The 15823-nt window shown below is 52.4% G+C and overlaps 1 protein-coding gene across 1 annotated transcript in view; it reads left to right on the forward strand.

Annotated features, from left to right (window-relative positions):
* Positions 1 to 3039: 3039 nt before the first annotated feature.
* The window catches only part of CAVIN1 (caveolae associated protein 1), a 22258-nt gene continuing 9474 nt past the window's right edge, over positions 3040 to 15823 (forward strand). Inside the window, exon 1 of the mRNA XM_017856596.1 lies at positions 3040 to 3931. Coding sequence (XP_017712085.1) covers positions 3239 to 3931 — 693 coding nt within the window. The 5' untranslated portion in view covers positions 3040 to 3238. The remainder of the gene's footprint in view (positions 3932 to 15823) is intronic.

Here is a 15823-nt window from a genome sequence, read left to right on the forward strand (position 1 = left end):
ACTGCAGTGAGCTGTGATGGTGCCACTGCACTCAGCCTACGTGACAGAGCAAGACCTTGTCTCAAAAAAAAAAAAAAAAAAGTTGGAGAAAACAAAGCCAAAGTGGCTCGCGCCTGTATTTCTAGCATTTTGGGAGGCCAAGGCAGGTGGATCCCTTGAGCCTAGGTGTTTGAGACCAGCGTGGGCAACATGGTGAAACCCCGTTTCTACAAAAAATACAAAAATTAGCCGGGTGTGGTGGTGTGCGCCTATAGTCACAGTTATTCAGGAGGCTGAGGTGGGAGGATCACCTGAACCAGGGAGGTCGAGGCTGCAGGGTCAACAGAGTGAGACCCTGTCTCAAAAAAAAAAAAAAAAACAAACAAAGATGGGGTGCAGTGGCTCACACCTGTAATCCCAGCACTTTGGGAGGGGAAGGTGGGTGGATCATGAGGTCAAGAGATTGAGACCATCCTGCCCAACATGGTGAAACTCCATCTCTACTAAAAATACAAAAAAAATGGCCGGGCACAGTGGCTCTCGCCTATAATCCCAGCACTCTGGGAGGCCGAGGCAGGTGGATCGTCTGAGGTCAGGAGTTCAAGAACAGCCTGGCCAACATGGCGAAACCCTGTCTCTACTAAAAATACAAAAATTAGCCAGGTGTGGTGGCGCATGCCTGTAGTCCCAGCTACTCAGGAGGATGAGGAAGGAGAATCGCTTGAACCCAGGAGGTAGAGGTTGCAGTGAGCCAAGATCATGCCATTGCACTCCAGCTTGGGTGACAGAGTGAGACTCCATCTCAAAACAAACAAACAAACAAACAAAAAATTAGCTGGGTGTGGTGGCGGGCACCTGTAGTCCCAGGTACTCGGGAGGCTGAGGCAGGAGAATCACTTGAACCCGGGAGGCGGAGTTTGCAGTCAGCCAAGATCGCGCCACTACACTCCAGCCTGGTGAGAGAGCAAGACTCCGTCTCAAAATGAAAAAAGGAAAAAAGAGGTTACCAGTAACCATGTATCTTGCCTTTCTAGTAGAAACAGTACTTCAGGATAAACTGATAAACAGCCTTATTTGATGGCTCCATTTTCTGTGAGAATTTCAGCTAACAAATATGGTGTTGTAAACCCTTAAAAAACTCTAAAATGTTGTTAGGGCACTAACCCAGTCCCTGCACTGTGGGGCTCCTTTCTGAGTTGGTGGGTTCTCTGTCTGGATTGAGGAGGCCCTGGGTCCCCATAGACCAGTTTTCCACTCTTCCTAATGATAGTGGATACCAGACTAGAAGTGACCTTTTGCCAGGACCATCATCCAGCCAGCCGGGGAAACCCAAGTGTGGTTTCCCAAGCAGGGAAAAGGGTTGCAGCTTTTCTGTGGGAAAGGGAGCTGGGGCCCCTCCAGAGACTCACAGCACCAGTGCTGTGCTATACAGCAAAATGGGGGAGGATGGGCAGCCTCCCTATTTCTGGACTTCTGCACTAAGAACCCTCCTTGGGCCTGCTCAGATTGCCTGCTCCCTTGTACCCAGCATGGATGAAAATACGCTTTGGTTAATCCTCCGAAACAGCACGTAGGGGTTGGGGAGTGGCCATGGGTGCCTGTCTCCCTGCCCCAGTGGAAGGCTTAGAGTACTAAGGTGGAAAGAGCATGAAAGCAGGAGTCCAGACCTGGGTACAAGTGCCAATGCCAACACTAACCTGCGAGTGATCTCTGGCAAACCACCTGTCCTCTGCAGACGTCGAATGAAGGTGTGGGATTTGATGGTCTCTCCGATGGCTTAATGTTAGTCCCTAGAATCTTGAAAGAGGAATGGACTCCTAGATCCTGCTCACTGAGATTGGTGTCAGCTGCCTCTGAGGGAGGGTGGGAGGGGGAACACAGGGAAAGGTGATTTTAGAGAGGTGAGAGGTGGGTTTTGGGGTTTTGTTTTGTTTTGCTTTTTTGAGACAGAATCTCACTCTGTCGCCCAGGCTGGAGTGCAGTGGCTCATTGCAACCTCCGTCCCCTGGGTTCAAGGGATTTTCCTGCCTCAGTCTCCCGAGTAGCTGTGATTACAGGCATGTGCCACCATGCCTGGCTAATTTTGTATTTTTAATACAGATGGGGTTTCTCCATGTTGGTCAGGCTGAGGTCGAACTCCCGACCTCAGGTGATCCGCCCACCTCGGCCTCCCAAAAGGCAGGGATTACAGGAATGAGCCACTGCGCCCGGCCTAATTTTTTTTTTTTTTGTAATAGAGAAGGGGTTTCACCATCTTGGCCAGGCTGGTCTTGAACTCCTGACCTCGTGATCCACCCGCCTGCGCTTCCCAGAGTGCTGGGATTACAGGCATGAGCCACTGCGCTGGCCTAAGAGAGTTGGGCTTTTAGAAAGGGCTTTACACCAGGCGCGGTGACTCCCAGCACTTTGGGAGGCTAAAGCCAGCAGATCACTTAGCTCAGGAGTTCGAGACCAGCCTGGGCAAGATAGTATAGACCCAGTCTCTAAAAAAATAAAAATAGAAAAACATTAGCTGGGTGTGGTGGCACGCGCCTGCAGTCTCATCTACTCAGGAGGCTGAAGTGGGAGGATTACTTGAGCCCAGGAGGTCGAGGCTGCAGTGAACCGTGATCGGACCGCTGCACTCCAGCCTGGGTGACAGAGTGAGACCCTGTCTCAAAAAGGGGAGTTGGGAGGTGTGCTTTACTTTCCATTTGATTGCCCATTTTAATTTTACTCTGTTAGGACAATTCTAAAAGGAACTTCGAGGAGCTTAGCAGCCCTTCACCACCACCGTGACCCCAAGTACTTCTCTCTTCCTTCCCTCCCACAAACAACCCCTTAAGCTTACCCCTGGATTAGTAACCTGGTTGGGGTTGGTGATGAGGAAATCCGAGAGGCCTCTTTAAAAAGATTGTAAAGGGCAAGGGTCCTTTTGCGCTCAAAAACTAGGCACAGGCAAATACAAGATTTTGCCTATAATTTCAGAATCTCCTGGTCCACCCGACTCCCAGATCTTGAGGATTTTCGGATGAGCAATTCAAGTGAGAGGGAAACAGAGATCAACACTCTTAGAACCTGATTCCCTTCCTCAGATCACATTCCTCCGCCCGTCCCGCTCCCGCCGCCAGCGCCAGCGGAGGCCCTAGTCTCCGGCTCCAACTATTCCAACCATCTCGAAAAGGGTGGGGCGCTCGGCTCTTGGGTCCCCCTCTGCCGCCCCCCTTCGTCGATCTCCCCTTCTGCCCCGGTCCCTCCCCTTCTGGGGTGGGGCCAGCCAATGAGCGATCAGACTACGAAGTTTGGCCGGGGAGCCGGGGAGCTCACGGATCCCCCGCCCAGCAGTTCTGGCCGCTGTCCCGGTGCGCACGGACGTGGCTCGAGTTTCCTCTGCTCTCGGCTCTCGCCCGCTTGCTCTCCCCCCTTCCGCTCCTGCTTCTCTCCTAGTCTCCCGTTCCAGCTCCAGCTCCACCCGGCGGGCCCCGCACGGCTCCGGGTAGCCATGGAGGACCCCACGCTCTACATTGTCGAGCGGCCGCTTCCCGGGTACCCCGACGCCGAGGCCCCGGAGCTTTCCTCCGCTGGGGCGCAGGCGGCGGAGGAGCCGTCGGCGGCCGTCTCAGAAGAGCTGATCAAGTCGGACCAGGTGAACGGCGTGCTGGTGCTGAGCCTCCTGGACAAAATCATCGGGGCCGTAGACCAGATCCAGCTAACTCAAGCACAGCTGGAGGAGCGACAGGCGGAGATGGAGGGCGCCGTGCAGAGCATCCAGGGCGAGCTGAGCAAGCTGGGCAAGGCGCACGCCACCACGAGCAATACGGTGAGCAAGCTGCTGGAGAAGGTGCGCAAGGTCAGCGTCAACGTGAAGACCGTGCGCGGCAGCCTGGAGCGCCAGGCGGGGCAGATCAAGAAGCTGGAGGTCAACGAGGCCGAGCTGCTGCGGCGCCGCAACTTTAAAGTCATGATCTACCAGGTGAGCCCACGGAGCGCACGGCGCCCAGAGCTCCCGCGCCCGGCCCGCGTCCCAGGCCTGGGATTTGGGGTGGGGAGACTTGCCCGTGGCGCGGCTCCCCTCCCAGCCTGGTCCGGGCGCCCGGGAGATCCACCCACCTTCCGGCGAGCGCGACTGGGGTGGGGTGGGGTGGGGTGGGGTGGGATGGGGTGGAGGGAGCGGCGAACTCCTGGGGCGCGTAGAGGGGCGCGCTCTGCACCTCACACCTCCCCACTCAGATCCTTCCCTCTGGTCCCAGACTTGTAGCAGAACCGAATTAGCGGGTGGACTTGAGGACGCTGCCTCTCGCAGACCGCTCCCTCCCTAATTGGTTCTGTCAAACTTCTTCCTACTTGGGGGAAGTTTCTAGGAAAGTCAGGGGTCCCCGGCGATCGTTGGGGTCCGCTGTAAGCGGACACTGGCTGCGGGGCCCGGGCCTGGGGCCTCCGCGCCTGCGGGCCTGATATAGCGGGTGATTCAGGGCTCAGGCACGCACCAGAGGGAGCTGTGCCAAGCGGGGGACGCGACCGCCAACCTCCTTCCCCGACCCTGCGCCCCCACACCCCCGCATCGGCCTCGGCGGCCCACCCCTGTCCCTTCGCTGCGCTCTGCTCCTGGCCTCCAGGCATTTTCAGGCCCTTGAGGGCACCCTCACCCGCGGCTCGCGGGCACCCTGGGCTTCCTGGAAGCGGGCGGGGCTGGGCGGGGAAGAGTGGGCGTCAGGAGTGCAAGTGGGGCTGGTGGAGTGGGTGGACAGCCTCTGCGGGGTCCGGCGGTCCGGGCGCAGTCTGGGCGCGGTGAATCACCCCTCATGCCTGCGGGGGCGGGGGCCAGGCGCAGCCGCGCAGCGGGCGGGAGGAGGCTGGCGCCCCCCTCCCTCCCGCTCCGCCCGGGGCCACTTGTTGCTTTCTTTGCACCTCTCCTCATTTCTCCCACTTGGATAAAAATGTAACTTTTGGATCATAACCCCCAATAAACCTGGGACTCTCGGGTTTCTATGCTGCTCCTCTCCACGCCGCCTCCGCAGTGCCATCGTGGATAATATCTTGGGCTGGGCGGGAAGGGTTCCAGCCTGGCTCCTCCCTGCCTCCCAAAGGCCTGCTGATGTTCCTAACCCCCGTGAGGCGGGATCCTGCGGGGCAGGGGGGTTAGTCTATGCTCCCCTCTCTCCTTCCTCTCCCTGCCGAAGGGAATGGAAAGAAAGGGAAGGCTGGATTTCCCACACCCTCCAAGTTATAAGACCCCTTTCCGGGAGTTGTGGCTCTGCTGACTGCTCTGGGGCCTGGTCGAGCCGGGTTCTGAGTGACCATCTGGGGTGACGTGAGGGGGTCCTTGGCTTGGTCTCCCCAGGAGGAGTTAAGATAGATACAGATCCGGACAAGTATCTGGGAAGAGTAGAGACAGAAAGGTGGGTCAGCCGGTACCTGTCTGAGGTGGCGAAACAGAGGCAGAAATGGCACTTGTCCCCCTCCCCACCCTTACACCGATGACTGACTCCTCCCAGGAGGCATATACGTGGCTTTTAAAAAGCTTTACTTGGCCGGGCGCGGTGGCTCAAGTCTGTAATCCCAGCACTTTGGGAGGCCGAGGCGGGCGGATCACGAGGTCAGGAGATCGAGACCATCCTGGCTAACCCAGTGAAACTCCGTCTCTACTAAAAAAATACAAAAAACTAGCCGGGCGAGGTGGTGGGTGTCTGTAGTCCCAGCTACTCGGGAGGCTGAGCCAGGAGAATGGCGTGAACCCAGGAGGCAGAGTTTGCAGTAAGCTGAGATCCGGCCACTGCATTCCAGCCTGGGCGACAGAGCGAGACTCCGTCTCCAAAAAAAAAAAAGCTTTACTTCCCAGCCGGGCGCGGTGGCTCAAGCCTGTAATCCCAGCACTTTGGGAGGCCGAGACGGGCGGATCACGAGGTCAGAAGATTGAGACTATCCTGGCTAACACTGTGAAACCCCGTCTCTACTAAAAAATACAAAAAATTAGCCGGGTGAGGTGGCGGGCGCCTGTAGTCCCAGCTACTCGGGAGGCTGAGGCAGGAGAATGGCGTAAACCCAGGAGGCGGAGCTTGCAATGAGCTGAGATCGCGCCACTGCACCCCAGCCTGGGGACAGAGCGAGACTCCGTCTCAAAAAAAAAAAAAAAAAAAAAAAAAAAAAAAAAAAAAAAAAAAGCTTTACTTCCCCTACTTAAGCAATTGGATAGAAAATGTTTGCCCAGAGCGATTTCCACTTAGTCTAACTGCTTGGAGGAAGCAGGATGAGAGGGGGGCTTTTAATGTTCTTTAAGAGACCTGCTTAGTACTGGGGACATTGAGAGGAGGGGAACAAGACAGGGGTCTGGGACAGCAAGCCAGCTCTATATTTCCTCCAGAGCCTGATGTGGCCGAGGGCCACCATGAAGAGCTCGAGGGGTGACCCTTCTCACTCTAACTTTCCCAGACCATAGAACCTGGGAAAGGTCTTGACCTCAAGGTAAACTTCCCTATGCCAAAGATGGAGATTCTGAGAGAAGAAGGAAAGGTATGGAGGGAGAAAGACTTCTCTGCAGAGGCCGGTGGCATCCCTCTGTTCCACCATCTCCAGCAATCTGAGGGGATATGTCTATATTTTAGGGAGTGGGAGGGAATGTGTTCTAATCACAGGTGACTTCAAATGCATCTGCACTAAACCAAGGCCAGTGGGGGACAGAGAACTGAGGTAATAAGAGTAGCTCAAATGGAGTCCCAAACCCACAGAGGGAATAACTAAGAACTAAAATGGCCCCAACCTGGGGAGGACTTCAGAAGTAAGGAAAAGATTCCAGCAAATGGGGTGAGGCTTGGGAAAGCAGAACTTCCCTGAGCCGCAGAGCAGATGTTCCAGGTGGGGACGATGAGGTGGGGACCGAGCTGCTGGAGGAAAGCAGAGGCTGCTCCTGCTCCTCCCCGAGGTCTGCAGGCCTGAGAAGGGAAGGAGGTAAAAATAGCTCTGTGCCTTGGCAGGCCTATTAGGGAAGATTGGGGGCAGCAGCATTTATGGTAAAGTCCAGCTGAAGGGGGAGGATGCTTGGGTGGCCAGGCAAAGAGACAGAAATTTGGAGAAAGGTTCCTGGGATGGTGTGAATTCTCTGGAGGAGCCATGGGAGAAGGGATGCTATATTCCCCACTTCAGGGATGGGAGGTGATGATATGGCAGTGGGCGCAGGGCAGAGGAGAACACCAAGGATGGGAAGTCTCCAGTTGTAGGATCCAGACATCTGGCCTTCCATACCCTATTCCTGGGGAGAAAAGGAAGGAATCCCTTGTACGGCCCCACCCCATATTCAGGGAACTTCTAGACTTCATGATTTCACAGCTTAAGTTTGCATTTGAACACACACACATACACACACACAAGAAATTCAGCACCTCCCACTCCAAGATACCACAGCCCTCATCTTAAACTCACTTCTGAGTCATTACTGCCCTTCTCTGGCATTTCCTTCCCTGTCTCCCAAACAAAATCTAGCAGTTTGACATCGCATCCTATCAGGCGACACTTAGCTAGCAACAGTTAGTGAATGAGAGAAGTGAATTCTTCTAGTTATAGGAGTTAGTGGGCTGAGGGCTACAGGAGGATCAGGCCAGATTGTGAATATAGAGGCAGGTGCTCCAAAATACCATGCAGAGGCCGGGCGAAGTGGCTCATGCCTGCCATCCCAGCACTTTGGGAGGCCGAGGCAGGTGGATCACTTGAGGTCAGGAGTTAGAGACCAGCCTGGCCAACATGGTAAAACCCCTCTCTACTAAAAATTAGCCAGGCATGGTGGTGAGGACCTGTAATCCTGGTTACTCGGAAGGCTGAGGCAGAAGAATGACTTGAACCCGGGAGGCGGAGGTTGCAGTGAGCCGAGATCGTGTTACTGCACTCCAGGCTGGGCGACACAGTGAGACTCCATCTCAAAAATAATAATAATAATAATTAATAAATAAAATAAAATACCATGCAGATGAGTGGAACTATTATCATTAAAGAGCCAATTCTTCTAGGCAACAATTTGTTTTCTGGGGTTTTTTTGTTTTGTTTTTCAGACAAGGTCTCACTCTGTTGCCCAAGCTGGAGTGCAGTGACACAGTCATATCTTACTGCAGTGTTGAACTCTTGGGCTCAAGTGATCCTCCTGGTTCAGCCTCCCGAGTAGCTAGGACTACAGGTGCCCAACACCATGCCCGGCAAATTGTTATTTTTTTTCATATTTGTAGAGTCTGGGGTCTCACTTAGTTGCCCAGACTGATCTCAAACTCCTGGGTTCAAACAGTTCTGCCTGGGCCTCCCAAAGTGCTGGGACTATAGGCATGAGCTACCACGTGCATCCAGTTTGTTTATTTTAAATTTAAAAGGCTTTATTTTAATTATTATGGATACATAATAGTTGTACATATTTTTGGAGTACATGTGATATTCTGAGACAAGCATGCAATGTATCATGATCTAATCAGGGTAATTAGAGTATCCATCATATCAAGCATTTATCATTTCCTTGTGTTAGGAACATCCCAATTCCACTCCTTTAATTATTTGGAAATATGCAATAATTTCTGTTAACTATATCACCCTATTGTGCTACTGAATATTTGATCTTATTCCTTCTATCTAACTGTATTTTTGTACCCATTAACCATCCCCTCCAGGCAACAATTTGCAGAGTAGAGCTCTTTTAGATCTAGAAAGCGGGGATAAAATGGAAATACAGGGCCGGGCGCGGTGGCTCATGCCTGTAATCCTAGCATTTTGGGAGGCCGAGGCGGGCGGATCACCTGAGGTGGGGAGTTGGAGACCAGCCTTACCAACATAGAGAAACCCCGTCTCTACTAAAAATACAAAATTAGCTGGGCATGGTGGCACATGCCTGTAATCTTGGGAGGCTGAGGCAGGAGAATCGTTTGAACCTGGGAGGCAGAGGTTGCAGTGAGCTGAGATCGCACCACTGCACTCCAGCCTGGGCAACAGAGCAAGCCTCTGTCTCGAAAAATAGTATAGTATAGTAAATACATAAGCCAGTAATACAGTGATTTATTATCGATATCAAGTATTATGTACTGTATATAATTGTATGGGCTAGACTTTTATACGACTGGTAGAGCAGCAGGTTTGTTTACACCAGTAATCACCATAAACACTTGAGAAATTCATTTCACTAACAGATTATGATGGCTATAATGTCAGGCTAGAGTGCAGTGGCACGATCTTGGCTCACTGCAACCCCTCTGCCTCCCAGGTTCAAACAATTGTTCTTCTTCAGCCTTCCAAGTAGCTGGGATTTACAGGTGTGTGCCACCATGCCCGGCTAGTATTTTTGTATTTTTAATAGAGACAGGGTTTCACCATGTTGGCCAGGCTGGTCTCGAACTCCTGGCCTCAAGCAATCCACCCGCCTTGACCTCCCAAAGTGCTGAGATTACAGGCATGAGCCACCGCAACCAGCCTCCATTATAATTTTATGGGACCACGGTTGTGTATGCCGTCCATTGACTGAAACGTCATTATGCGGCTCATGATTATAAATGTGTTCTGGAGCAGTTTTGAGGAGGCAAAGTCAGTGACTTACATATGGACCAGCAGCAATGGACCATCAGACCTGCTCCAAGTGCTTGGGGATAAGGGCCAGGAAGCATTTAAGAGATTAGGTGTCTCATGGGCATTAAAGGGAAGGGCACCAAGGCTGGAACGAGAGCCTGATGGCTTCTCCTCCCCAAATCTCAACCCATCCTGTACCTCTTTCCTGGATTCAATGCAAATTAGGGCTGCCGTGCTCCAGAAGAACCCCAAACCTTTGTCCAAAAATATTCTCAACCCAGGGCTTTAGTCCCTTTCATCCCTAAAACCCAGCGGCCATGGAGAGTACGCATACTACATCCTTCCTCCCAAACTCAGTTTGGGTTGTTTTTCCTGGTCACTGGGTCCAAAGCAGGGAGGGTATTTTTAGGGGTGTTCCCAAGACCAAAGGAAATCATACTATCCCTGGGTTCCTCCCTTCTTTTTTTTTTTTTTTTTTTGAGAAAGGGTCTTAGCTCAGTAGCCCAGGCTGGAGTGGTGCTATCGTGGCTCACAGCAGCCTCAGACTCCTAGGCTCAAGCAATCCTCCCATCTCACCATCTCAGCCTCCTGAGTAGCTGAATCTACACGCCCAGATAATTTTTAAATTTTTTCTTTCTTTTTTTTTTTTTTTTTTTCAGACAGAGTCTTGCTCTGTCACCCAGGCTAGAGTACAGTAGCATGATCTCAGCTCACTGCGACCTCCACCTCCTGGATTCAAGCAATTTTCATGCCTCACCATCCTAAGTAGCTGGGATTACAGGCGTGTGCCTCCACACCTCGCTAATTTTTGTATTTTTAGCAGAGACGGGGTTTCACCATGTTGGCCAGGCTGGTCTCGAACTCCTGACCTCAGGTGATCCACCTGCCTCAGCCTCCCAAAGTGCTGGAATTACAGGCGTGAGTTACCGTGCCCAGCCTAAATTTTTTTTCTAGAGGGTCGCCACTGTTGCCCAGGCTGGTCTTGAATTCCTGGACCCAAGTGATACTCCTGCCTCGGCCGCCCAAAGTGCTGGGGTTACAGGCATGAGCCACCCGGCCTTTTATTTTATTTTCATATTGTAAAGGTCAAAGTCAAAAGCATGAAGAGACCACAAAGAGTGGGCAACTGATAGCAAGAGGGGAGGGGATATTGTTGCTAAGCAACTAACCTCAGAAGTAGGAGTGACTCGGGCCTTTTTCTTTTTGGAAATATAACATTGTGAATCATCATTCTGTCATTATAAATTTTTTAAATTTTTCTTTTCCTTGTTTTGTTTTTTTTGTTTGTTTGTTTTTTGGTTTTGGTTTTGTTTTGTTTTTCTGAGACAGGGTCTCACTCTGTTGCCCAGGCTAGAATGCAGTGGCAGCTATCATGGCTCACTGCAGCCCCTGCCTTCCGGGCTCAAGCATTCCTCCTGCCTAGGCCCCCAAGTAGCTAGGACTACAGACGTGCACCACCATACCCAGCTAATTTTTGTATTTTTTGGTGGAGATGGGGTTTCTCCACGTTGCCCAGGGTCTCCAGTTCCTGGGCTCAAGCAATCCGTCTGCCTCGGCCTCCCAAAGTGCTAGGATTACAGGCGTGAGCCACTGTACCTGGCCTCATTATCCATTTCTTGAGCTAGACGACACTGTGATCAACTTCATCTCCTTCATTTTGTGGTTTAGGAAGCTGAGGCCCAGAGAGGGGAAGTCACTAGCCTATTGTCACTCAAGTGATTGGGAGTCAAACTGGAGCCAGAACCCAGGTGCACCCTTCCGCTACACTCACTGCTCCCCACCCCCTCCTTCCGTTCTGGGCTCTGCAGCAGAAAGCTGGGTGAAGACTAGCCCTGACTAACCTAGGGGTAGCTGTGGTTCCGCCACTTGCTGAGGGAGTTAGTTGCACAGTCCTGGCACTGGGACAGCTTTGCGTGTGTATGGGTGTGTGTGCGCGTGCGCGGTGTTGGCTATGCGTGGCCATTAGCTGCTTAGCCTTGTGAGCGCTGAAGTAGAGACAATGTGTGGTCACCTGGCCTGGTGATGGTGGGAGGGGAGGGCTGTACAGGAGGGGAGGAGTGTAGGGAAGGAGTGGAGCTCCTGGTTGGCCGTGGTGTGCCCTGGCAGGGACTCCACACCTGCCTAGGAGAGGGACATGTTGGTTCCGTTTCTCTTCAGCCTCTCTGCCACTCCCACCTCCTCCTTGTACCCTGAAGGGCAGGTTGGGACCTGCTGCTTTGTTTTTTTTGAGACTACGGGCTTTGTCAAATACTGCCATCACCTGAGTCTAATAGTGCCCCCCAAGTGTCCCTCTCTCCTGGCTTCTGATTGCTCAAAGCAAGAAGCCTATTGTCTTTGGCAACTAAGCCCCTCAGGAGAGAGAGTTGGGGGCTGTTGCAGAGGTCCCCGGGACATAGGCTCACCTGTCATAAAAATAGCTTGGTTTTGCCAGGCACAGTGATGTGTGCCTGTAGTCTCAGCTACTCAATAGGTTGAGGCAGGAGGATCGCTTGAGACTAGAAACTTGAGGCCAGGTTGGGCAGCATAGAGAGATCCTATCTTAAAAAAAAAATAGAGCTTGGTTTTGGATCCTGATTTCCCTGTGCATTTTAGTGTATGATATCTTAAGTGGTAGCGAGAGGGAGGAGTGGTGAGAAAGACAGAAAATGGGGACATGGCCAAAGGGAAATTGCCAGGATGTCCCTCTTCCATGTCTATCCCTCTCCTCATTTGGGGTAGCATCCTGTGTCCACCTTACCCCAGGGAAGAATGAAAACAGATTAAGCTGGGCACGCTGGCTTATGCCTGTAATCCCAGCACTTTGGGAGGCTGAGGTGGATGGACCATTTGAGGTCAGGAGTTCAAGACTAGCCTGACCAACATGGCGAAACTCCATCTCTACCAAAAATACAAAAAAAGTAGCTGGGTGTGGTGGCACACACCTGTAATCCCAGCTACTCGGGAGGCTGAGGCAGGAGAATCACTTGAACCCAGGAGGCGGAGGTTGCAGTGAACCAAGATCATGCCACTGCACTCCACAGTCTGGGTGATAGAGCAAGACTCCATCTAAAAAACAACAACAAAGGCCGGGCGCGGTGGCTCAAGCCTGTAATCCCAGCACTTTGGGAGGCCGAGACGGGCGGATCACGAGGTCAGGAGATCGAGACCATCCTGGCGAACATGGTGAAACCTCATCTCTACTAAAACATACAAAAAAAATCTAGCCAGGCGAGGTGGCGGGCGCCTGTAGTCCCAGCTACTCGGGAGGCTGAGGCGGGAGAATGGCGTAAACCCGGGAGGCGGAGCTTGCAGTGAGCTGAGATCCGGCCACTGCACTCCAGCCTGGGCGACAGAGCAAGACTCCGTCTCAAAACAACAACAACAACAACAACAACAACAAAAACTGGGATGGGCAGTCTGACTCTGAAGACAGTGAAGTCATGTGCCTTCATATTTACTCATCTGAGCCTCCCCAGTTATAATCCAACAAATGGCCTCTTAGAACTGGCCTTATCCACCTCTAGCAGCCTCCATAGCCTTCCTATGATTATGGCTGGGGAGGGGTTGAAGGTGGAAGCCCAAGAATGGGAACAGGGAATATTGTAGAGGGAGGAAGGGAGGGGTTCAATTGAAGCTGTTTGTTAATTCATGGGCTTGGGTTTGCCACACCCCTTTTGGCCCCAGGGCCCCCCCCCCCCCCCCCCTTTTGAGACAGAGTCTTGCTCTGTCGTCCAAAATGTGAGGAGCTGGACCTCAGCTCACTGCAACCTCCACCTCCTCGGTTCAAATGATTCTCCTGCCTCAGCCTCCCAAGTAGCTGAGATTACAGGTGTGTGCCACCGGCCCCACTAACAGTATTTTTTGCAGAGACCTGGGCCATGTTGCTCAGGCTGGTCTTGAACTCCTGGGCTCAAGGGATCCACCCACCTTGGCCTCCAAAGTGCTGGGATTACAGGGATTACAGGCATGAGCCACCATGCCCAGCTCCCAGGGCCCTCTTGATGAAGCATTTAAAATGAGTTTCTAGGCCAGGCATGGTGGCTCACGCCTGTAATCCCAGCACTTTGGGAGCCCAAGGAGGGCAGATCACTTGAGGTCAGGAGTTCAAAACCAGCCTGGCTAACATGGTGAAACCCTGCCTCTGCTAAAAATTCAAAATGTTAGCTGGGCATGGTGGCACGCACCTGTAATCCCAGCTACTCGGGAGGCTGAGGCAGGAGAATCGCTGAAGCAGGAGGCAGAGGTTGTAGTGAACCGAGATCAGAGATGACGCCACTGCACTACAGTTTAGCAGCCTGGGCAATAAAGAAAGACTCCATCTCAAAATAAAATAAAATAAAATAGGCCAGGTGCAGTGGTTCCTGCCTGTAATCCCAGCACTTTGGGAGACTGAGACAAGAGGATCACTTGAGGCCAGGAGTTCAAGAAGAGCCTGGCCAACACGGTGAAACCTGGTCTCTACTAAAAATACAAAATTAGCCGGGCGTGGTAGCGTGCACCTGTAATCCCAGCTATTCGGGAGGCTGAGGCAGGAGAATTACTTGAACCTGGGAGGCAAAGGTTGCAGTGAGCCAAGATTGTGCACTGCACTCCAGCCTGGGCAACAGAGTGAGACTCTGTCTCAAGAAAATAAAATAAAATAGTTTCTAGCTTGGGCAACATAGCGAGACCTTGTCTCTACCAAAAAAAAAAAAAAAAAAAAAAAAGATTAGCTGGGTTTGATGTACACACCTGTAGTCCTAGATATTTGGGAGGCTGAGGTAAGAGGATTGCTTGAGCCCAGGAGTTGGAAGCTGCGGTGAGCTATGATTGTGCACTGCACTCCAGCCTGGGCAACAGAGCAAGACCCCATTTCTTAAAAAAAAAAAAGAAAAAGTGGTTTATTTCCATCCTAATATATTGTGCTCCCCTCCCTACTCACCAGCCCCTACTCTGCGTGCCACCAAGGCCCGTTTTTCTCAACTCCTTTCGCACCCACCCCAAGCCCCATTTAAACCCCTTTTCCTCATCTTAGCCCAAGAAGAAGCCGAATGCACCCTCTGACCCGGCCACAGCCGAGATCGTGCCTTTTGACCTGCCTGAGACTGAACCCTTTGACCTGAAGCCTGAGACAGTACCTGAGCTCCCACCCTTTGACCAGACGCCTAGGGCACTGCCGTATTACCCAGAGCCTGGTCCCCGGCCCACCCCAGAGGAGCCGACAGCCAGTGGGAGCGTTTAGGGTCTCCCGGATCCCGTTCTGTGGGCGTGGGGTATCTCTCCAATCCACTGTCAGCCCACAGCCTGGTGGTGATCGCTGCCAGGAGAGCTGCCATCCCCAGCCACTGCCCACTGTGGACGGGTGCCGGGTACTGTGAGAACACTGGTGTTATGCAGAGTTCAGGCGAATGGGGTGTATACAGTGGGGGGGTGGGAGGGGAAGGGAAGGGGCTTCCCCACTTCTTGGTTTCTGTTTTTAATAGTAAATGCTCCCCTACATTTAAGCTGCACCCGAAGGCTGCCCAGCATGAAGGCGCATGAATTCTGGTTCTGCCTTTCCCCTGCTGCCTCCTCCTCAGGGACAACCCAGCTTGGCCCAGAGCCTCTTTGGAGAGAGCCGTCATGAGGCCCAGGCCTGGGGTCTGTTCTGTGTCCTCTCCACCCGCTCCCTGCAGCTGAGGAAAACATTTACACGTATTTTTTCCAGTTTCTTTTAGAAAATGCTTTGCAAAGAGGTCGCTTATGTTTCCCAGATCCTGCCTTGGGTGGGGTGCCCAAAAGCTGCTAACTCACAGAGGCCAGGAGGGGGGCATTCTAGCTGGCTCTGGCTCAGGTCCTCTGGCTTTTCCTATAGCTCAGTGTTTCTCAACTATAAAAAAAATTTTTTTTAGAGATGGGGGTCTCACTGTATTGCCCAGGCTGGTTCCGAATTCCTGGGCTCAAGTGATCCTCCCGCCTCAGCTTCCCAAAGTGCTGGGATTATAGGTGTGAGCCGCCTCACCCAGTCAGTTTTTATTGTTGGTTGTTGTTGTTTTCATAATCACCCCCACCGTTAGTTTTTTCTTTTTTTTTTTTTTTTTTTTTTTTTTTGAGACGGAGTCTCACTCTGTTGCCCAGGCTGGAGTGCAGTGGCGCCATCTCAGCTCACTGCAAGCTCCGCCTCCGGGGTTCACGGCATTGTCCTGCCTCAGCCTCCCGAGTAGCTGGGATTACAGGCACCCGCTACTGAGCCCGGCTAACTTTTTGTATTTTTAGTAGAGACGGGGTTTCACCGTGTTAGCCAGGATGGTCTTGATCTCCTGACCTCGTGATCCACCCACCTCGGCCTCCCAAAGTGCTAGGATTACAGGTGTGAGCCACCGTGCCTGGCCTTTTTTTTTTT

The sequence above is a fragment of the Rhinopithecus bieti genome, unplaced genomic scaffold (genome assembly GCF_001698545.2).
Source record: "Rhinopithecus bieti isolate Rb0 unplaced genomic scaffold, ASM169854v2 scaffold_44695, whole genome shotgun sequence".
NCBI lineage: Eukaryota > Metazoa > Chordata > Mammalia > Primates > Cercopithecidae > Rhinopithecus > Rhinopithecus bieti.